This window comes from Temnothorax nylanderi, unplaced genomic scaffold, assembly GCF_030848795.1.
Source record: "Temnothorax nylanderi isolate EJ_2023f unplaced genomic scaffold, tnyl_v1.0 TNYL_tig0020_pilon, whole genome shotgun sequence".
Lineage (NCBI taxonomy): Eukaryota > Metazoa > Arthropoda > Insecta > Hymenoptera > Formicidae > Temnothorax > Temnothorax nylanderi.
In genome coordinates, this window is record NW_027249082.1 from 194044 (window position 1) to 218275 (window position 24232).

At 28.9% G+C, this 24232-nt stretch overlaps 4 protein-coding genes across 4 annotated transcripts; all 4 read right to left on the reverse strand.

Annotated features, from left to right (window-relative positions):
* Window positions 1-1051: 1051 nt before the first annotated feature.
* LOC139769094 (uncharacterized) lies at window positions 1052-3629 on the reverse strand. Its single transcript, XM_071699857.1, has 2 exons — window positions 1946-3629; window positions 1052-1829 (listed from the first exon to the last, which is right to left on the reverse strand). Exons 1-2 carry the CDS (start codon window positions 2190-2192, stop codon window positions 1528-1530), a joined length of 549 nt encoding a protein of 182 aa, XP_071555958.1. The 5' UTR covers window positions 2193-3629; the 3' UTR covers window positions 1052-1527.
* Window positions 3630-3764: 135 nt separating this feature from the next.
* Window positions 3765-9015, reverse strand: LOC139769093 (uncharacterized). Its single transcript, XM_071699856.1, has 3 exons — window positions 8826-9015; window positions 6494-6856; window positions 3765-4339 (listed from the first exon to the last, which is right to left on the reverse strand). Exons 1-3 carry the CDS (start codon window positions 8878-8880, stop codon window positions 4035-4037), a joined length of 723 nt encoding a protein of 240 aa, XP_071555957.1. The 5' UTR covers window positions 8881-9015; the 3' UTR covers window positions 3765-4034.
* Window positions 9016-11297: 2282 nt separating this feature from the next.
* On the reverse strand, window positions 11298-14473 carry LOC139769091 (uncharacterized). Its single transcript, XM_071699853.1, has 3 exons — window positions 14244-14473; window positions 11976-12341; window positions 11298-11847 (listed from the first exon to the last, which is right to left on the reverse strand). The coding sequence occupies exons 1-3, from the start codon at window positions 14299-14301 to the stop codon at window positions 11543-11545; spliced, it is 729 nt and encodes a 242-aa protein (XP_071555954.1). The 5' UTR covers window positions 14302-14473; the 3' UTR covers window positions 11298-11542.
* A 571-nt stretch (window positions 14474-15044) lies between these two features.
* Window positions 15045-18438, reverse strand: LOC139769090 (uncharacterized). The gene is made up of 3 exons (XM_071699852.1): window positions 18249-18438; window positions 15831-16193; window positions 15045-15713 (listed from the first exon to the last, which is right to left on the reverse strand). Exons 1-3 carry the CDS (start codon window positions 18304-18306, stop codon window positions 15406-15408), a joined length of 729 nt encoding a protein of 242 aa, XP_071555953.1. The 5' UTR covers window positions 18307-18438; the 3' UTR covers window positions 15045-15405.
* Between the last annotated feature and the right edge of the window lie 5794 nt (window positions 18439-24232).

A 24232-nucleotide genomic window follows, 5' to 3' on the forward strand; every position in this document is an offset into this window, starting at 1 on the left:
TAAAGAGTAATGCATGCTGAACACGAATCCAGTGTAGATATCTAATATTTCATGGGCGATCAAACCTGAAACTGATTTATCCCGGGGGGGTGGCGGTTCAACCCCGGCATTTTTGAGATTTCAATTTTTGCACCGTTGTCGTTTTTGCTTTATACCGGTTAAACAAAGCGACGTAGATAAAAATTTCCTGTATAAATTTTGTAGCTAAAGGTTTACTCTTTACAGTGGTATACCACATTTAACTACAATTATTTATTTTGTTGTTAAAAATCGGCACCGAAAAAAAACTAACGGTCTAGCCCCGGTCTCCCCTACATAAAGAACAGCCGTATTGTCATCTCAAAGGAACCAAGATTACTGAATCCACGTAAACTGATCAAGCTTATATATATTCGTGTTGCCTTTCATTTCCATTGATTGAACTGCCAATTAATTTTGTTTCAGTGACAGATTGATCCTACAAATACGTCTACTTTGCATTTATAGGATTTTAGTAGATTCGCCGAATTAATGAATAGAGTATAAACAACAATTTTTTTAAAGAAAAAATATAGTTTTATTCTAATAAAAATACATAAAACTGTATTATTTTATTCAATTATTACATGTAATATTAAAGCTACATGTTTCCACGTGTACAAAATTCACTAGTTTGCAATTAATAAACATAATTTTTTTAAATTGTTTGTAACTGATCATTTATGCTTTGTATAAACAGTATCGTATCCCTGTTAAATAAATGCTTAATTGTTAATGTAATAATTAGTAAATTTATTATTTCATTAAAATGCAGAATATATATGATGTATTATTGAATTAAATAAAAAATTTCATTTACATAGAAATATACACATAGTAATATAATCTGCAATCTTTTCAAATCGTTAAATTTCTATTTGTCTTATTTACAATTTCTTTTTAGTATTCTTACAATAGACACACGCGATTAAATATCAAACATTTTATTAATCAGCTTGTTAATATCAGCTAATTACCGTCTCTGTAATATGTCAAAGAGAATAAGATTGTAGGAATAGAGGGAAAATCGATAATAGATAAGTAATTGATGTAATTATGAATTTGACTACATAAATTCCATATCAATGCTTAGTCTTATAATGCTAAAATAACTCGGTAACCTTTGCATTTTACAAGAATACTCTCTCACTGGTTCTCAGAATTCGCTATAAAAAGTTGTCCTATCTTTTTATTTTACAGTATAAATTAAAATCAATGTTAAAAATTAACATACATTAAGCGTGCATTGTCTATTTTAAGAGGTAAGAGAAACCATTTGTATTTCGTATATTTTCGTTTATTTAATGCTTGAGGAATATGTGTTTCCTAAAATATTAGATTTAAAAATACTAGTGAAATTACATGCCTCTAAAGAGATCAGCGCGCAAGTAAAAAATATAGTATGTAACGTATTTTCGATACAAATATATAAAAAAAACCTTAAATAAACATCTGGCCCTTAGATCGAATATAATTAATTTTTTTCTACTGTAAAGTTCCTATAACAAGTCATACATTTTCGGGAAAGAATTCTTCGTAGTTAGATTGAGTTACGTTGTTGAACATGTTGATATACAGTTCGGAAAATTTTCTTTCCATTACTGGTTTAACAGCGTTAATAATAATATTTTTATTCTCGTCGAAGACAGCTCTAAAAACTTCATTTAATTGACCTAATTCCTTCTCGTTTCCGAACTGATATTCAAAATCTGTAACCTTGGAATTCACGGTTGCTTTCGATGCGTATATATGTTTTTTACCATTTTTGGTTACCGTTTTCAAGTCCAACTTTACGTTTATTTCCACATTATCTGCAAAAAAATACACATTTTGATCAATTTAAATAAAATCTAATTTTGAATCTTTTATGCTAAATTTCATTGAAACTTTTGTTTTACTTTAATATAAGATCAATTATTTTACATACCCGTAGTAACGAGTAATATTCCTTTGTGAGCGACTGGTACTAGCAGGCGTATATTAAAATCGTACGTGGAGTTTATGACAAATCGCTTCATTAGATAATTAAAATTAAAGTGGAGCCTGTCGGGGTCCACATTAATGGAGGTTATAACAAAGTCGCAATTTCCATATACCTCTACGTTTTGAACATACAGTTTGACATTAGGTTCGTTGAAAATGACAATTTTGTCAAATATTAATGGCTCAATCATAGGAAAACCCGGAGTCCCGTTGCAAAAGTCCTTCAAATAGATAAAGTTGTCCGCGATGCACTGATTATAGTTGAGATCGTTGCGGCCACATACATGAATGAAGGAAGCTGTTAAATTATTTTCATTAATTTGCAAATATAAAATTACACAATCTAAGATAAAAGAAGTTTAATGTAATTAACTATTTCAAAAATGTTATAAAAGTATTTAACATAATAATAAAAAGAGATAAAGAGATAACGAGCATCTAGAACATATATGTATAACGTGTAAACTATAGTTTTATTACTTGTATATTTTGAGGGAAAACAATGAAGATTCTAAATGAATAAGATCCTAATTTTTTTAAATAGGTTATCAATTTCGTAAAATCGTTGTATAAAAAAGACAGAAATTTAGTTGTTAAACGAATCAGATTTTTACATTTAATATTTACTTACGTACGTCCGCTACAGTTATAGCAACACATGTTGCTATTACCGTAAAAGAAAAGATTGCATTAAACATTATGCAAATTAAAAGAGTTTTTCTTACGAACTTTCCAACACTTCACTGTCAGAGAACAGCCCTAGCAATTGTATGATACATAGATGTGTATAGAGACTGATGCCCGTGAATTGATGAACCGTATATATATCCATCTGCTCTCTCATCTCATTAATTTTCATATTTCTGTTATCGCTGTTAGTTTAGTAAACTGTCTTTTTTTCCCCCCTGTGATTTATAAAGCTTCGGCCTTCTTTACATTTATATGGAATTTCGACGAATATCCTAAATAATTTATTCAGATTGTAACCTTTTACAGAAAAGGACAAGTTTTTATTCCAAGATGTATATAATGCGATATATTCTGTTTTTATATTTTAGTATAATATTGTATATTTTATATTTTATATTTTATATCTTAGTATAATATTCTATTTATTAAGACACATTAATAAAAGTATGTACATTCAAGTACAAATTAAACTTCCATTAAATTAATATGGTAAATAAATAATTCTACATAGAAAGTGTATAAATCGAGATGTACTACGATATTTAGAATAAAATTATAAGTGTATAATTAATGAAAGAATAAATTGTTTAATTCTTTCGTTGGAAATAAGAGTATTATGTCTGCATGGTTTTGTCCCTTAGTTTAATATCAATTCAGAAATTTAATTCATATTTCTCAGAATTTAAGGCTACAGCGCGGTGATTAAAAATCAAGCAAATATCAATGTATATTAAAAAGGACATTTTTAAAATTGTTATTTTCGAACTTTGTTTTCACAGAAGGAAATATTAACTTTTTTCCGTTCATCTAACAAACTATCGGTTTTGTTATTCTGTTAATTTATTATTTTGTTTAAAATAATATTAATACAAGTTAGTAAATTGTTCTAAAACGTTTGTGTATTGTTTTTGAATTATTAAAATTATAGCTTATTTGGCCGCTCGCTTTTTAAATAATAAATTTATATTTTAAAACTTGAATAGAATATAAAACTTAAATTAGGAAATTATTAATTATAATTATAAATGTAATTATGGATAAAATTATGGAAAAAAGAGGTATAAAACACAAAGTGTAATTGTTGCAATATTTACTACTTGATAATCTTATAACTAGTCTATACTAACATTTAAAATAATACAGAGACATTTTTAGTCGACCAACTATTACACCAAATATTACGCTGCGGCACTCTATAAATATTAATGTCTACCATTTCTTAGTTAAAATAAATTTTATATCACTGACTTTCTCAAACTATTATAATAAAATTTGTTCTAGTTATTCTTTAATTTCGCAGCATGTGTAAGAAGTGATCTTGCAATCTCAAAGACTCAGACAATTCATGCTTCTTCGGGAAATAGTATCTCATAATTGGAACGGGCCATGTTGTTGAAAATTGAGATGATTATTTCTGATATCTTCGCTTCTAATACTGGTTCCACTTTAGCAATTATATCTTTTGAATTGCTATCTACGACATTACTAAGAGCTTGATGCAGTTGAACTAATTCCTTTTCGCTTTCATCAAACTTATAATTAAAGAATGGGATTTTGGCTTTTGCGTTTACTTTCGAGACATATATCTCCTTTTTGCCGCCCTTGGTTGCCACTTTTAAATCCATGTTTACTTTTACCAGTCCGTTATCTGAAGAAAAATAAACATTTTGATAATTTAATACTAGGTTCAGCCATTAATAAGGTACAGAAATGTGAGCCGGGTTCATAATGAGGAGTCTCGCGTATATACTATATATTAGAGTTCCTGTATATATATATATATATATATATATATACATGTATATATATATTCCGGCGCATCTCGTTGTCGTTCTACATTCTACGCAATCGACGTGATCGCTGCGCGCGAACTTGATGCGAGACGCTACCGCGTCTCTTGATAAAATAAAATCGAACTTTTATATCGAAGTAATGTCTTAAGGGGATGCTGGAGTCGTCTGTTTTACCGATAAAATTACCATTTTCTTTCTACTCATGTAGCATCATATTAATTTGACAGAATTAAAAATGCTTCTCCATAATTGCAGTACATACATCATATTGATTCAGGGAAACTCCGATTTTATATAGAAAACGAGAAAAAAAATTACGGAATTACAGATTTTCTTATTTGCTTTTATCTTAATATAGCGTCTCGAGTTGCAGCGATCGCTGTCAACTCATCACAAGATGTGCTTCATATAAGAGATATACCATTGATATGAACGTGAAAACAAATTTCCCTGAATTGCACAACAAGAAAAACATTGATAAACCCTCCAAATCGAGATTAAAAGTCTGATATAAGAGTACAGTGTGTATGACGATTCGTGCATATGTGTGCGTGCAATTGTCAATTGCTTGTCTATATCCTCGTCTATACAAGGACAGATATAGGTCAATAACATAGAAAATGGTAATTTTGTCGGTAATACATACGACTCCAGCATCACCTTAAGATGCTAATACGGTCGTTTCATTGGCTGGAGTCTTAAGACTGCCTTTGACCAGACTTAAGACGATCTTAAATATAAGATCTGACTATGAATACCGGTCTTAATGGCTCTTTTACCGGCTAACAAGGGAAGGGTCAACCCTCGGGGTCACCGATTTTGTCGAAATTTTACTAAAATGTAGTATTGATATAGAAGTGACAAATGCTGTACGGAGACGATGCGCTTTTCAACCGTTGCCGAGAAATCGCGATGTACTTATATTACAGTATACATCATATACAATATATTTATTATTATTATTACTTTTAGACAAAAAAATGTTTATGATTATAATTTTAAAACTGTGCATAAAATGTTCGTAAAATATTAGCGATTTTGAAAGTAAATAAAAATATATATATATATTGGCGGGGATATTTACATAATATTAAAAAAATTGTATGTATATTTATTGGTTTATTTATTAGTTTTGTATAGGTATAAAAAAAAGGTTACAATAAAAAAAGGCGTACAAAAAGAGAATATTATAATAAAATGATTGCGATTATTCGTCGTCTTGCTCTGTAACTTTACAAACTTTAGAGTGATTGAAATAAAAAAAACAAGTGAAACATAGAACTGACTTACACCAAGCACACTTTATAAATCCAATTTTTTCGCAAGCACATTTTGTTTTTAATAATGAGACAGGAAAACACACGTCATTAACATTCAAAAAGCTCGGCCGTTCGCTCGTCAGTTTTGATGCAAACCATGCGTATTTAATCATAAGTGAAAATACCGGAGCATTTAACTGATGCAATATTAAAGAGTGAATTTTTATAACATCTTCACGAGATGCTATTTCTCTTTTTTCTTGTAGTAATATAGGAGCCTTTTTTTATTGTAACCTTTTTTTTATACCTATACAAAACTAATAAATAAACCAATAAATATACATACAATTTTTTTAATATTATGTAAATATCCCCGCCAATATATATATATTTTTTTATTTACTTTCAAAATCGCTAATATTTTACGAACATTTTATGCACAGTTTTAAAATTATAATCATAAACATTTTTTTGTCTAAAAGTAATAATAATAATAATAAATATATTGTATATGATGTATACTGTAATATAAATACATCGCGATTTCTCGGCAACGGTTGAGAAGCGCATCGTCTCTGTACAGCATTTGTCACTTCTATATCAATACTACATTTTAGTAAAATTTCAACAAAATCGGTGACCCCAAGGTTGACCCTTCCCTTGTAAGTGTTATTGAACTTTTATTTTATTTTAACATAAGATTGATAATAAGATAAAATAAACATAATACAAAATTAATATTTTACATACCTGATGTAATGGTAGCCAATCCCTTATTAGCAAGGGGCACCAGTATATGTATATCAAAGTCATATAAAGTACGCGCGACCAAATGCTTGAATGTGACATCAAAATTGAAGTGGAGCCTGTCAGGGTCTGTGTGAATGGAGTTTACGACGTAATCACATATTCCAGATATGTTTGAATCTCTGAGAGATAATTTAAGATTATCTGTATCATAGATAACTATTTTTTCAATAACTACTGGCTCGACCGAGGGAATGTTAAATTCCGGCATTCCTGTGCAGAGCTTTTCGCTCATACTGTTGAGATTTTCCATGATGCATTGATCATAGTTGGCATCTTTGCGGCCACATACGCGAATGTAGGATGCTGTAAAATTCAAGTCATTTTCTTTAATCTGCAACTTCAAATTAAACTGAAATAAAATTATATTAATAATAATTGTAACTTTAAATTAAACTAAAATAAAATAAGTTTCAACATAAAAATAATAAATTATATATTTTAAAATATAAGTACTTTTTATAATGCAATTAGTATAAAACAATATGTACACCACGCCATTTGTTCTTAATATTTATAATACACTTTTATAATATTTTAAATTTGTTCAGCTATAACATCTAAAATAAGTTGTAATCTACGCTTAATTTTAATTGTCACACGTTAGTTGTCACACGCGCTGCTTTCTGATAATTTTTATCAGTGTAAAAATAAAATTATAATTTTGCAATTAAAAAATAAAATTTTTAATTTTTTAAATTTAAATACATTATTTTTAAGATCACAATTATGTTTAAATATAAATACGCATTATTTTCAAAGTCACAAGCGATTAAATGTGTTACACATTAAGAGGAGGGGCATAATAGTGTGCATGTTCAGAGCTATAATCACATGATATATACGCGATATCAACTGCAGCTCTATTAATTTCTACAACTCAGCTAATGTTTTTGTTTCCAAGTGGTTTTCCATTTTAACTCATTACAATACTGCGTAGGCATCATCAATTATCATAAATTAACGTACAATTTAAAATTTTAATCTGTTATGAATTATACATTTTAATTAATAATTATATTGTAAAATGATTTTAACTCCAAGGAAAATAATAAATATATAATATTATTACTGCTACGTCTCAATTACTACTAAAAAATAAGACTGAATCATCATTTTACTTGAAAACGTCACATTCTAAATAAGAGATATGAAACATATAGTATTACCAAGTACCTATTCGTATAAAAAGAATAGTTTGATTCATACTGTTACGTTTGCAATTAATCGGACTTGTTTCCCACGATCAGATCTATTCACTTAGTTATTAACCTGTTATTAGCATTGATCGAAACACATAATTATTGCGATAAGACTTGCTTATAAAAAGTATAATTACGAGATTTTTTGACCTTCAGAGAATATTTTACTTATTATAACAAATAAAAAAGTTATGTTAAACGGAGCGTTGGTATCAGGAGCAATTTGATATGATACTATATAACTCTTAATTAAACTAGGACACACATAAACCAATATTTGTAAGTAACTAAAATAAATAGTAATAAGTAAGACATGACTGTTAGAATAACAATTAAGTGAATAGAAAACGTACGGTCGGACTAGATCTTTTGTACATAATAATATTTTTCGTTTAGCAAACTACGCGCCTATTACTGTCGGTCTTAAAATGCAGTCTTAAGCTAAAGCCAGAATGGTACAATCACATATTTAAATTGGTAATCAATTTTATAATATCGATATTATTATGTATCTTTAGAATCACTGCAAAGAATATATATGTTGCAAAAACTACCTCAACTAGAGTTTGAATCTGAACCTCTCTGTTATCCAGAACGGTTTTTATCAATTCAACCACTGAGACATGGTGATATTTATCGCAACAATCTATAAATATTAAAGAGAACGTTTCTTAAGGTAACGTGTATAAATCGAGTAGATGTAATAAAGTAAGTAGTTGTTAATAAAATAACTTATACTAAAAACAGATTACTTAGCACATCAAATTTCTAAAATACATTTCGTTCTCTTAAAATTGTGTAAATACAAATGCATTTTTTAAATATGCGCTTTTAGTACACGCGCTTTAATCTCTGCTTCATTTGTTTGTTTAACCCTGGGCATAATTATGTAGCAATTTAACATTATGCAGCAACATGTAACATCTAACATCATGCATTATTATGTCATAATTATCCAATTCTTACACTTCGTGCTGGTACAACGAGCTTTTTACAAATAGTGTATTTTGAATCCTACGTATATATTATAATGTAAATAAATATGTATAAGACAAATATTGTCATTTACTCACGCAATTCCGCCGCATGCGCAGTCACAAGCGTAAAAACAAGAAGAGCAGCAAACATTTTTCAAAAGAGATCTTTCTGTGAGATAGAAACTTGTAAAATATCTTCAAGAGAATAATAACCAATGTAATGGCAAACTCGAGTTAGTAACGCGAACTGATCGAACTCTATATTGTAAAATCCCTCTATATTTACATTTTATAATCTCCCCTCACTCCCACTTACATTCTACTGGCACATGCGTAGAATGAAATTGCTATTACACTGCTACACATTCTGTATTGTATGCTTTTTTGTTCTGCGCATGATCAAAGAGTTATGAGAATAGAGAGAGGACAGTGCGAGAGGAAAATTGATTCTACAGAAAAATAGCTAATCTTAATCTACACTAGTTGCTATGCAAGCTAACAAGATCTAAATTTTAAATGTATTCTACTGTTACACAACGCAAGTATTACTTATAAAAAATATAAAACCTTGAGACATTTGATGTCACTAATCGTCTACGATTGTCGTATTTGAGAGATTAAAGCTAAAACAAAATATTCATGGGAAAAAAATAGTGTAACTTGTAATACTACACGAAAGTGTAGCTAGATTTTTTATCACATTATTAATTCTAGGGTAACTGGGGGGGAGGGGATATGCCACACTTAACAGAAATTGTTATTGAAATTGATATTTGCTACCGTCGCTTTAATTAAATGCGCGAGAATTAAAATACGAGTTTTTTTCAATTTATTAATTTTTTTTTAATGCATATGCAAATGCAAATGCATATGCGTATATTATCGTATGTTCACAATGTCAGACATTTCTATTACGTTTCCTACCATATACCTAGTCAATCAAAATAATTCATTTAGTCAAGATTATCTACAACAGTAAGTTAAAGTAATAATTTAACTCGAGAAATAAAATTACATTAATTTGCATTTCTTAATTGTGATTCGAGTCTTTGGCGTCGCGCCGATGGCAGACTTTTGACGTACAATAAGAATTCTACGTACATTGTGTAAATAAAAATGTGGCGAATATTTTCATTTACTTACGTCATTTACTTCCGTTGCAGCGTATGGTATCACAAGTTGTAAGAGTAATATGTGCAACAAACATCTTCTGCAAAAGAATTCTTTTTGCAAAATGAAAGAATCTCTTGGCATCTTTTGAAACCACACGAGAACGATCGTAACGGATATACAGTAAATGTCAAATAAAATCAACGTGAATCAATCGATTTTATATATAGGGGAGACCGAGGCTAAAACGTCTACGGGGTAAATACGTCTAATCAAATATCTCGGAACCTGTATATTGTGCGAACTCGCTATTAACATTGTAAACGCTGCTTATAGTACCCATGTGACCAACGGAGTTTCGGCAGGTTACCTGCCGTGTTATGATTTTTACGAAGGCAAACGTGTTTTCGAAAGGTGAAAGTTACATTTTCTGCGCGTGGAAATTTTGTAATATCTGCAATAATATTTGCTCTCCAAATCTCGAGGTACGTGATTATAAAGAGTAATGCATGCTGAACACGAATCCAGTGTAGTTTTTTCATTATCGTTGATGTCTAATATTTCGTGGGCGATCAAACCTGAAACTTGTGTTTGGGGCTAATCGGTCAGTAAGCAGTCCGGGTGCATTTCCAAGGCATTTTCGGGCTCACTGCATATGGAATATGGATGAGACGGGAATTATAACCGTTCAGACACCGAATAGAGTCATCGGACGTCGAGGAGTGAAACAAGTCGGGCGAGTGACTTCTGCGGAAAGAGGAACCCTCGTAACTATTTTTTAATAATGTTTCGCATAAAAATTTTAAATAAATTTTTATATTTTTCTCTTAAAAAACAATTATTGCATGTATCCTATTATTTTTTAGGATTAGATGTACGTATATGTATTGAAAATGCAGTGCAGACTGTTATACCCCGGCATTTTTGAGATTTCAATTTTTCCACCGTTGTCGTTTTTGCTCTATACCGGTTAAACAAAGCGACGTAGACAAAAATTTCCTATATAAATTTTGTACCTAAAGGTTCATTCTTTACAGTGATATACCACTTTTAACTACAATTATTTACTTTTTTGTTAAAAATCGGCACCGAAAAAAAACGGACTGTTTAGCCCCGGTCTCCCCTACTGTAAAATCCCTCTAATTTTTTTAGAACGTCTTTTTATTCGAAAGATAATATACCTGTTTAATCTTTTTACAAAACACGTTATTAAATTTACCAGGATACTTGGTTTTTGTAAAGAAGATTTTTGAATCTGTTATTATAATTCCTAAATATAATACGGAAAATATGTGACTAAGCCATTTATTGAGAACCAAGAATCGAGCTTATTATTTTTAATTATTCGCTACGAGTAGAACTACAAATATAGACATAAAATAAATATAAGTTGCAATTTTTATTAGGCATGTATTAATAATTTTATAAAGCCGTAACATCATATATTTCAGCTTAAAATCCTTATTCCAATATAAACATTTATTAGTGTATTTAAAATGATACAAAAAGTACATATCAGTAATATATATAGAATATATAATTGTTAATCCATACAAATGTGTGCTGTTGCTTTAACGATAAATTAATAATAATTAATATTTTCTTTATTATCCAGTTAACATTTTAAAACATGATAAAACTTATAACAAAAATCAAGCAAGGTGCGAAAAGCAAATTAAATAGATCAAAAAATTCCAGACAACTTATACTCGTTCAGGAAATAGCTCTTCATAACGGTTATCGAGTACGCGGTTGAAAATTGAAATTACTCGTTTGGATAGCTCCTCTTCCAATGCCGATTTAACAGTTCTAATAATTTCCTCTTCATTGTTGGATATGATATTGCTAAATATTTTATGTAAATTAACTAGTTCCTTTTCTTTCTCATCAAACTTGAAGTTGAATGTTTTGATGTTGAGATTCAAATTTACTTTCGACGTATACGCGTTTGTTTTGCCGTTCTTAATTACCGATTTGAAATCCACCCCTAGTTTTACACCTAAGTTGTCTGCAATAAATTTCATAATTTCAATATTTAATTTCAAGAAAATTAAAAATTTTCAATTTTGTATCCTAAATTAAGTTTTATTAAATATTCTCATTTTTTATATAAGATTTACCAATTATTTTACTTACCTGAAGTAACGTGCAATATTCCCTTGTGAGCAATCTGCGTGAACAATATATGTATGTTAAAGTCATACATGGCATCAAGGCGGAGACTATTAACATTGACGTTAAAATCATAATGAAGTTTGTCAGGATTTGCGTGAACGGAATTTATGACAAAATCACAAATTCCATATGCTTTCACATCACTAAGATGCAACTTAACATCGGGAGTGTCGTAAACAACTAGTTTATCAATAATTAATGGCTCGTTCGGTGGAATATTCAGTTCCGGCATTCCTGTACAGATTTTATCCTTCAGAAGTTCAACGCTGTTTCTTATGCATTGTTCATAGTTCGGATCTTTGCGGCCACACGGGCGAAGATAGGAAGCTGTAAAAAGTTTATATTATTTTTCTCAAAGCTAAAAACTTTTGGATAAAATCGTCAATACAAGTTTCAATACAGTAACAAGTAAATTATATTTCAGGACATTATGCAATCTTTGCGATTAAAATATAACGATACGCGAGCGAACATTATAGTTTGGTAAACTTTCCAATGTTTAAAGATATTGTATTATTAACGCAATTGAGTGTACAACATTAAACATATTTTTAATAAAAATAATATATAGGTACCATTAAGTTATGCAAGATTCATAATAAGATATTTACTCATTAAATTGAATCAGCGTTTTATAAAGCGTTTATTAAAGCTTTTAATGTGACTATAAAAAGAAAGGAGAGAGCATAATATAATCTTGAATATATAATGTAAATTCGTATAATTTTTAAATTTATAATAATATCAGAATCATAAGCGATTAAAGTTAAACGTTGGCGATGGTAGTTTGCCCTCAGACCTGATCATGCATATACGCGCGTAAATAGAAATCGTTCTATTGATTTCCATAAACTCAGCTAATATTGGTATTTGCTCCTCAGGTTGCTTTTTTAATTCGTGACATATAGATGCATAGGCTATTGCTATTATCATAAATTAAAACGACATTTAAAATTCTTAATCTATTGTACTTAATCTTCATACTTTTAAGAGGCATAATAGTTTAAATCTTCATTCTGTGTGGATTTCACATTCCAAACAGAGATGTGAAATATGCAGTAAACAAAGTATTTGTGCAACAGGAAATAAATTTGATTCTTATTACTGTCGGCAAATCAGTCAATATATCAAACATTTTTAGTTTAAATTAGAAAAAACTTTTCAAGAAATTTCTTTTTAATAAATAAAATTATTCACACAATTATTAATCCGTAACTTATCAAGTTATTCAAAAAGACGAGAAACTTCTTATGACGCAACGTAACTTATGTAAATACAAATGTAGTACGTCTGTTTCGTTCTTCGAAGTAAAATTATAATATTACATCATTTAAAACGAACAAGATTATTGACATATCTGTTAATTTTTTCATTATTTGAACTTCAAAATACATAACTTCTGTGACGTCAGCTACTCACAGTGTAACTCAAACATTATGACAAGAGACTAAATTTCCATTGTAGAAAAAAGCAACATTAAAATTCTAGTCGACTTTGCATCTTTTTTAGAATATATTAATAATATATTAACGTGTTTATGAGATAATATTAAATGACAAAACATTAATTATTTTGAATGATTTAATAATGGTATGCGACTCTTAATCAAATCACGGTATATTTAATCATAGTTCAGGAGTTGTAACAAAATAACCATGATTCATTGACAAAATAACTGAGATAATAAAAATTTTCTCAGTGCCGTCACATAAAGATTTCTATTATTTGCAATAATTCTATTGTTTAGTTCACATATTAGAATATTCTCTGTTCTTCTAAAATCGCGCGAAATGAAAATGCATCTACATCTATTACGTTCGCGGCAAGCCAGATCTACGAGATGTGACGTCGAGGATAAATGGGAAGCTCTTGTTAAAGTTGATAATTGTTATCATCTTGATTAAATGCGCGAGAACTATAATTGGGACACAATTTTCTTTAATTTAAATTTTTTTTCAGGCACATGTCGCCATTATGTTATCGTAATTTTCACGATAGCAGACATTCACATGCAGTTCGCGTAATACCACTGTACTTATTATTTTTGACATTATCATTATGCAACCGGCAATAGTAAATTACAATTAAAATCTTTGTTATTTATCAAAACGCATTATCTAACTCGAAAAATATTACTATGTTCTAATCACGATACGATTTTTATGCTTCGCGTGACAATTTTTTACGTTGTATAATACAATTAAATATATAATACTATAAAATACTTACGTAGTGTCGCAGTAACATGCGCAGTCACAAGCGTAAAAACGAAGAGTGCAACAAACATTTTTCACTGAGGTAGCTCTAAAACCAGGAGAATGATCTTAACGAACGTATCTGCGAGTTCTCATGCGACTATAACGAAAGTTTCATATACACTGAAACTCTTATATTTTAAAATGTTGTCTCAACCTTCACTCTTATTCTGATATGCACATTCGTGTGAATGAAAATGCCATCTTGTACTCTTTTTCTAGCTTTCGTATGGTCACATGATCAGTAGCATTTATGGTGGGAGAGCATACTAGAAAAGAAACTATTTTTCATTTTACAAAACAAGTTCAGAAATATAATTCACAGAATAAAGATTACTGGACAGACCGGTTTTTAAATAATACGTAATACGCGCGGTTTTTACGTTTGCATCAAACGTGACCTTTTATTCTGGTCATAACTCATTCGTTTTATATTCTCGATCAAAATTCCAAAATCTGAAGAAATGTCCATAATCACACTAGAGTCAGAAGTTAGGTAAATTTTACGAGCGAGAAATGAAGAATAAAAATTAAAGTTTTAATTCAGGAAAGTTTGATTTTAAATATTTTATATATCAAATAATATATTTACATTTTGTATTGTATATTGTAAATGTATTAATTTGATATATGTATAAAGATATATAGGAAATAATTTTAAATCTCTTTTCGTAGCAAATACAATAATAGAAATTGTAAATTTACGGTAATTTAAGTAAGAGTACTTATTAATTTTAAGTATTAGAGTTATAAATACAAATAATATAACAAAATATAATATCTCAATTTTATTAAATATTCCTTGATAATTTTATTATATATCAGATATTACAGTTTAATATTTTTATTCCAATAAGCGTAGTGTTCAAAGTGATACACAGACAAATAATATTTTTATTTGACTAACTTATTTCTATAAGCTGTGCCATTGTGCTAGTAATCTATCGATAACGATTAAACGTTTGCTATCATTATCCAAGTAAAATGAAACATATCAATTTTTCGCCAATTTTTTAAATATTGTTATTTTATTAATAATTTAAATATAGTCTACACATAATATATTTCAATTATTCTTTAGTTAGATCGGATACATATTGCATTTTGCGATGATAAATCTCAAAGTTCTAGGCGATTTATGGCGTTTCGGCGGGAAACAATTGATCATATCTGTTGTAGGATATGTTGTTAATAACTGACATGGCCAGTTTGGAGACTATCTCTTCTAGCTTTGGCTTAACTTTGATGACAATATCCTTTTCGCTTTCACTTATGGTATTTCTCATAACTTCATGTAGTTGAACTAAGTCCTTCTCACTGTCATCGAACTCATAATTGAACGTTTTAAAATCGAGATTCGTGGTTATTTTCGCTGCATATATTTGTGTTTTACCACCTTTGGTTACAGTTTTCAACTCTACGGTTAGTTCCCCTTCTACGTCATCTACGGAAGAAAACATATAGTTTGATTTCAATGAAATAAGAACGATTTTTTTATATTGAGGTAAATAGTTCTAAACTTTCGTCTAATTTATTGTAAGATCGACTGTATCATACATACCTGCAGAAATGTGAACTAGTCCCTTATTAGCAAGTGATACCAATACACGTATGTCAAAGTTATACGTGGAGTTCATGGTAAGGTGTTTGAGTATGAAATTAAAATTTAAGTACGTTTCAGGAATTGTGTGAGAAGATGTTATGTCAAAATCACATATTCCACGTACTTTTGAATCTTTGAGATTTAATTTAAGTTGGTCTGTATCGTAGACAACTATTTCCTCAACAATCAGTGGCTCGATCGGAAGAACGTTAAATTCTGGGATTCCTGTCAGACAGAGTTTACCTAGCACTCTGTTGATGTTGTCTACGAAGCATTCAGTGTAGTTGGGATCTTTGACACCGCACACGTGAATGTAGGAGGCTATAAAGAGTTCAAATAATTTTTTTAACTTGCAATTTTGTATTAAATTAAAAATAAGCTAAAATACAACAATTATTTCAAAATAGAGAGTATTTTTTTGTAATGCAATTGAAATGTAACAAATCCACAAACGCAACTTGTTTCTAATATTTGTAATAAACTATTTTAATATTTAAAAAAGTTATTATTAATTTATATATGCCGCTTTATATATTTTTAATAGAATAACTGTTAGAACTTTGCCATTGAGTTATATGAAACTTATAATAGATAAAGCTAACAAGGGAAGGGCCAACCCTCGGGGTCACCGATTTTGTCGAAATTTTACTAAAATGTAGTATTGATATAGAAGTGACAAATGCTGTACGGAGACGATGCGCTTCTCAACCGTTGCCGAGAAATCGCGATGTACTTATATTACAGTATACATCATATACAATATATTTATTATTATTATTATTACTTTTAGACAAAAAAATGTTTATGATTATAATTTTAAAACTGTGCATAAAATGTTCGTAAAATATTAGCGATTTTGAAAGTAAATAAAAAAAATATATATATATTGGCGGGGATATTTACATAATATTAAAAAAATTGTATGTATATTTATTGGTTTATTTATTAGTTTTGTATAGGTATAAAGAAAAGGTTACAATAAAAAAAGGCACCTATATTACTACAAGAAAAGAGAGAAATAGCATCTCGTGAAGATGTTATAAAAATTCACTCTTTAATATTGCATCAGTTAAATGCTCCGGTATTTTCACTTATGATTAAATACGCATGGTTTGCATCAAAACTGACGAGCGAACGGCCGAGCTTTTTGAATGTTAATGACGTGTGTTTTCCTGTCTCATTATTAAAAACAAAATGTGCTTGCGAAAAAATTGGATTTATAAAGTGTGCTTGGTGTAAGTCAGTTCTATGTTTCACTTGTTTTTTTTATTTCAATCACTCTAAAGTTTGTAAAGTTACAGAGCAAGACGACGAATAATCGCAATCATTTTATTATAATATTCTCTTTTTGTACGCCTTTTTTTATTGTAACCTTTTTTTTATACCTATACAAAACTAATAAATAAACCAATAAATATACATGCAATTTTTTTAATATTATGTAAATATCCCCGCCAATATATATATATTTTTTTATTTACTTTCAAAATCGCTAATATTTTACGAACATTTTATGCACAGTTTTAAAATTATAATCATAAACATTTTTTTGTCTAAAAGTAATAATAATAATAATAAATATATTGTATATGATGTATACTGTAATATAAGTACATCGCGATTTCTCGGCAACGGTTGAGAAGCGCATCGTCTCTGTACAGCATTTGTCACTTCTATATCAATACTACATTTTAGTAAAATTTCGACAAAATCGGTGACCCCGAGGGTTGACCCTTCCCTTGTAAGTAAAATCATTAAATTAAGCAGATGTTTTAATTGATTAAAGTTAAACGTTGATAAACACAGTTTAAACTCCCAGAGCCGTACTTATATATATGTTTACACGTGTACAGATACTAATTGTTCTATCCATTCTCACAGTCCAGCTAATATTGACTTCTATTGTCCAACTGCTTTTATTTTAACATTATTTGTAAATACTATAGAACACCATAGCAATATACCATTACAAATTAAAATAGGAAAAATTTTTAATCTGTTGTTATACATTTCGATCATATATAATAGCTTATAGGACTTTAAAACTTTTTTCGTACTCTTGAGGATTCTAGACAAGAGATGTAAAATGTATAATAATGGAATATTTATCAAGAAAAAGATAAATAATCTAGCTTATATTCTTGTTGATAACGTGTGTTGCAATTAATTAACATTAAACTCGTTCTTAACAAAGAGAATTATTTAGTTATTTGTTAATCTTTAACATTTGCCAAATTGTTAAGATAATTATAAGAGCTGCTTATAGTACAAAATAACGAAATTTCAAAACAAGTGTGTATTTCTTTCACCTTTGATGGAAATTTAATGTACGTACATTGTGACAGAGATAAATGTGGCTAATATTTGTTTACTCACGTATTTCATCTGCAGCATATGCTGTCACGAACACAAAGGCAAAGATTGCAGCAAACATTTTTTGAATGAAAAGTTTCCTGCGAAGTAGTACCTACACGAAAGCACACCAAACCGATCTTAACGAATGTACGACGAAGTCGAATCGAGAATAACGAGCTTCTGTATGCAGAATCCTGATTTTTAAAACATCCCCACAATAGTCACTCCAATTTTAATGGCACATGCGTAGAACGAAAATAACGTTCTACAATATGTTTCAATGGAATTTTCTTAGTCTGCGCATGATCACTTGATCAAACAACTTTAAGTGGGAGAGAAACGCAGAAAAAGAATTAATTTATATTTTTCCAGAGGAAAGAGGAAAATAAAGTAGAGGAGTTCAGAATTGATCCGTTTTTTTAATACATGTATATATATTCGACTACATATCAATTGATTTAATAATTAGTTTTTTTTTACTTTGTAATTATATGATTTGTTCTAAGTACTGGATCGTACTCGAAGGCTGTTTAAAGACTACATATTTTAACCAAAAACAAATTTTATAAACAATAAATAAAAACTAAAAATAAGGTTCTGTTTTACAAAATAAAAAGCAAATTCCATTCAAAAATTTATTTCAGTAGCAATATATAAATTATATTAAATTTCGCGAGTGCACACGCGTTGTTTTGTAAAAAAAATATGTTACATCAAAAGTATTTCAATGTTAGTGTCAAAAATAAAATTAGATAAAAGAATAAGATTAACAGATAGAATATATCTCTTTCTTAAAAAGAAATAATTTTAATTATTTTAAAATAATTTTAGTTTTAATTCAAATTTTCTTTTCAATTTGATGTTACTTACAGATGATAAAATAAATATCAATATTATTTAACTTTAATCTCATGCGATCACGTTGAATAACATTGTTTTTCCTTTTATTTATTAAGATTTTGAAATTATGCAACGAGGCAGTACTTATGTAAGAGAAGTATAATCACTAACTTAATTTTCTCTGTATCTTCCTGTATGTATAATCATGTGCATTTGTAGTCTATCTCTTCGTCGAATGATATTGTAGCAAACGAGGTTTTTGTTAAGAATACCTAGGAAATAAATTTTTATATTTTTTTCCCGGATATTTCGCCTGCATTCTAAAATTCATGATTCTTATAGTTCACTTTTCTTTTTTACTCATTAGTTTTAACATCGAGAATCTTTAACTAATTAGTCATTTATTCTAAAATTATTAATTATATTGATATTTGAACCAGAGTAGATAAATTAGACAAATTATATGAACAATATATAAGAAATAGAACAAATATATGTAAGAAAGAGAATAAATTTTTCTTCTATAAATGAAAAAATAAATCTTATTTGGACAATAATTTATTTTATGGGTTTCCGATATTACGAATTAACGATATTACGAATAAATGTCGTATCAAATCAACGTTCTATTCAAAAAGCAATTTTTCAAAAAGTATTGAATTTTATATTATTAACATCAAACGTGTAACAAAAGAGATACTAATATTACCAGATCAAACTCTTGAGCATGATATCAGTGAGTTGTAACGAATGGTTGCTCTTTTTTTTATTAAGATGTAGAAGAGGATTATGCAACGAAGATGTACTTATATAAGAGGATTGTGATTGTGTTGATAAAATTTAATTAACATAATGAACTAGATTTTCCATGAATAAATATACATGATATAGTCTTCGAGTGATATTAAAGATAAAGTTTTTTTAATCAACGTTATTTCGCTAGCATAATTTTTGTGGTGCTGAGATACCATTCACAAGCCATCAATGTCGAAGTGTATTAAACAATTTATATTTCAAATATTATAAACGTATAAAATAAATTCCAAATGCACTGTCACTAATTGTTGCGTGAGCCAAGTTACATATGTGTATACATATGATTTCTAATGCTTATGTGTTAATGACGATTATATATTTTTATATATATGCAAAGTTCTGCGAGATAATTAATATAAACAATTGCTTTCTTGTCGTTCATAATTATTTATGTGATACAATTTTGTCGCTATTATAACATGTGTATTTAATGTTATCGATACAGGTATTAGTAAAAGCTGATACCGCATAAAATGTATGTTACAAAAATCAACATATTATATTTGTAGAATTAAACAGAAAGTTATATTCTCGCCTAATATTTTATCTGTATAGTCTTTCGTACCACTAAAGATTCACCTGTTTAAATCTTCTTTTTTTAGAGTATTAAATACAAATAATAGAATTAGTACACACATATTAGATCAAATATAATATCGAAATTGACTTAAGTTTATTGAGATAAATGCATTTTGAAAACCAATGGTAACAGATAATAAAAAGTGGATACGACGACTAATGATATTAGGACTAAGGGCCGGTTGTTCCAACTTGTTCGTGAACTAACTAACAATTAAATCATATATATGTTTTTCTTTCAAATTAGACAAAGATAGATCTGATTTAACTATTAGATAGTTTACCAACAGGTTGGAACAACCGGCCCTAAAGAGAGATGAATTATCGATTTCAAAAGCCGATCTTAACTCGAAGATCTTATATTGTAGGATTGGAAGGGGAAATTATATGTTATAAGTTCTCCCCTCGTATATTCAATCAAACGTTTACTTCAAATGCAAATAATTGTCCCCAATTAGATCAATAAAATACATTCATAATCAATTAACAAAACTTTTTTTTCTACTAGAGTAGAAATATTCAGACTCTCATTTCTTTTGCAAATTTGACATTAATATAAAACTAATATAAAATGCTATAAAATGCCCTACTCTACCCATTAGCACTTCCGATAATTATTCACTCTAAATGTCTGCAAATTTTTTTTTAATAATAAAAATAAAAATTTTGATAATGTCTTAAATTTGCAAAAGCTACTTGCAAGAATAAGATTTTTCAGCCGCCCGATAGATGGGCTAAAAATCGTCAAAAAAACAAAAACGAAGGAAAGAGCGACACCACGCGGACGAAGAATGGACCAGGTATTCAACTCACTGCAGCGAGAACTGTTGCATCTCATCATACGTATAATGACTGTACGTGCGAGTATAATGCATTGATGAATCGAACTTTCCACTGACTGCCATCGTAACATCGACAGCTGTCAGCTAGTATAGTAACGAACGTGGCACCATGACAAAACTGCATTATTCTTGAGGCGAAATGCATCATCGCGCCTCTTACTTGCGCGATGAATGAATTTACGTAACATGCGGCGCTGACTTGAGGCACGCGATTTTGCTCTCACGCGTAACCGTACGATTTCATTCGCGAAACATACAAATTAATTTCTTGAACAGAAAGTATCTATTAAGAGTAACAAGAAAAAAATATAATTAAATCTTGAAACCGTTAAGAACATTAACGAGCTTCTTTACAGTTACTTAGAATTATTATTTAAAAAATATTGCATAAAAATACACGAAATAAATTATAATTATTTATTTTAAGTGCTGCATAAACCATAACTTAAAAATAATACGAAAATTGGACTTTTGGAAAATAAAAGTATCTTGCTATGCCAAGTGATTTTCCTGGTGAGATATTTGACATTTTTTTCTTAATAAATCACCATAAAAATATCAAAAGATTTTTTTCCGATATTCTCGTTGAAATAAATCGACTAATTAAAACAGGAACTCAGTAAGGTAATTTATCAGATAGTGACAAAATCAAAATCTTGATGACGCACATACTTGTCGCATTAATAGCCTCAGCAGTGATTTACAATAATCCGCACATTAGTATTCTGAAAGATATTCTACAGCAGATGGAATTTCCAAGTTAACAGCTTGAAAGATTTATTAGCATTCAACAAGTTTTTAAGGTATATGAAGCTACCTAAGCCAAATTATTAGAACACAAAAAATTTTATATGGAATTAATTTGCTAATTATTTGCTATTTTTTGCTTTTATGTATTTTATTTTTAAGTGGTATCACATTGTTTTATTATTTATTTGCTAGCAATTAAATTAATAAAAGTACGTCAAACTGTGAATTGTATTTTGTCTGTAGATTAGATTATAAGTATAAAAAAATCCATTTTTTTTTATTTTAGCGCTAAAGCAATATTCCTTAATATGAGTATATAATTGAATCGCCACAATTGTCATTATTGAAATCAATCGATTTTTAAACAATAGATCTAGTTAAAAATTTACTTTGCTTTAGAGAGATTGATCACCACTGGAATTCAATTGTTCATATCGTAAAATTGTCAATAGTCATGCTTCGCTCTTTATTTTCTGGATGACAAAATTAATAATTAGATTTTTTTACGCTTTCTCTAGAGTAATTTTAAGACATATTAGGGAAATTGATTTACAGAACAAGAAATAAAAAGTCAATTTCGAGCATCTCACAAACATGTTTAAATGCAGATGCCGAACAGAGAAAGTTTGGAGTCGAAAAGTACCACAGAAGTAACAAACTGGAGTTCTGATCTCTGTCCACGTGCACACACCAGAAATTATGCAGACTTTGTGGTCACATGATATATATTCTAGATAACACAAAAGAAGCCTGCTAAAATGTACAAATGCATATTAATTAAAAAACTTATTAAATTATTTTAAAAAAAATAAAAGATAGCATTTTTATTTTACAGTTTTATTTTTAGTTTATTTTACTTCTTTTTTTATTATTGAACTATCTTCCTCGAACCAACTTTATTTAATTTCTATACTTTTATTTTTTTCAAAAATAGTTTCAGAGATATTTAGAGAGATATAGCTAAATTAAATATTCATTTACGAAAGTTCTCTGATTATCGAATGCACTTCTAGTTTAACAAATCAAAATATCATAAAACAGAAAAGGAGATAAGTATAATATAAAATTGTTTTTGCTAATGGATTTTAATTTTCTGTTAAATAATTTTCTATTAAATAACGGAAGTTGTTTATATATATAAATAATATATATAAATATATATTATTATACGAATGTGTTTCCGTGCAAAAGGATCAATTACCTTTGGTGCTATATAAGAAATCGGCTAAAAAGGGAGGGAAATGGTGACCTGGTGTCCAAGATTGCCACATTTATCACCGTCCTAGATGCAGGTTGCAATACGCGTAACTCGCATAAACTCACAGGAAGCGTGGACTTGGGTTTTGTTACGGATCGCGGCTTTTCGGGCGTCGCATTTTGCGACTTTCGCTAATTTTAATAGGCGCTGCGAGATTGCACGAACCGGTGTCTACCAGTTTTTCACGTTTGTATATCAATCTAACTGTATATCAGTACAATATTTGTTGCATCATATTATTAAATTAATTATTAAATCACGAAGACGTATCTGTTACAGAAAAAATTTTTAATTCTCAAATATACAATTAATTTGTTTAAATATTCTATATAAATTGTTTTTAATAATATAAAATATTATATTTTTTGTCATAACTGTTTTATTGTATTAAATAAAAATTAATTTAATTTGTTTTAGCCAGTTTTCGGTTATTTAATACCAGTTTCAATTTAATACCAGGATCAACTTTGTAATTTTCATATCCATGAGATCTATATTTCCAATGCTAATATCAGACTTGTATTTTCAATGTCAATATGCTACTTTCATCCAATCTCAAATATTTTTCCCTGACCAATAACAAGTCTTGCTATGCTTTTTGTTTTTAGTGGTAATTCTTGGTAAAAATCAAGTATGAATTAATTATAAAATTATGTTAAAAATACTATAAGGAATATGAAATAATTCGAGCTAAAAAATAGCTTTATAAAATTATCATTGATAATTAGATCCTATCATTAATCGGACATTATTTTGGCCTTGATCGGCTTTTTATAATTTCGATTGAAAGTTATCGAATTACCCGTTTGTTAATTTTCGAACGATTGTCCGATCATTTAAACTTGGATTTTTTCTCAGTGAATCTTAAATGAATACTATGTTTATTTAATACGAAATGTAGAACCGATATGTCTATTAAT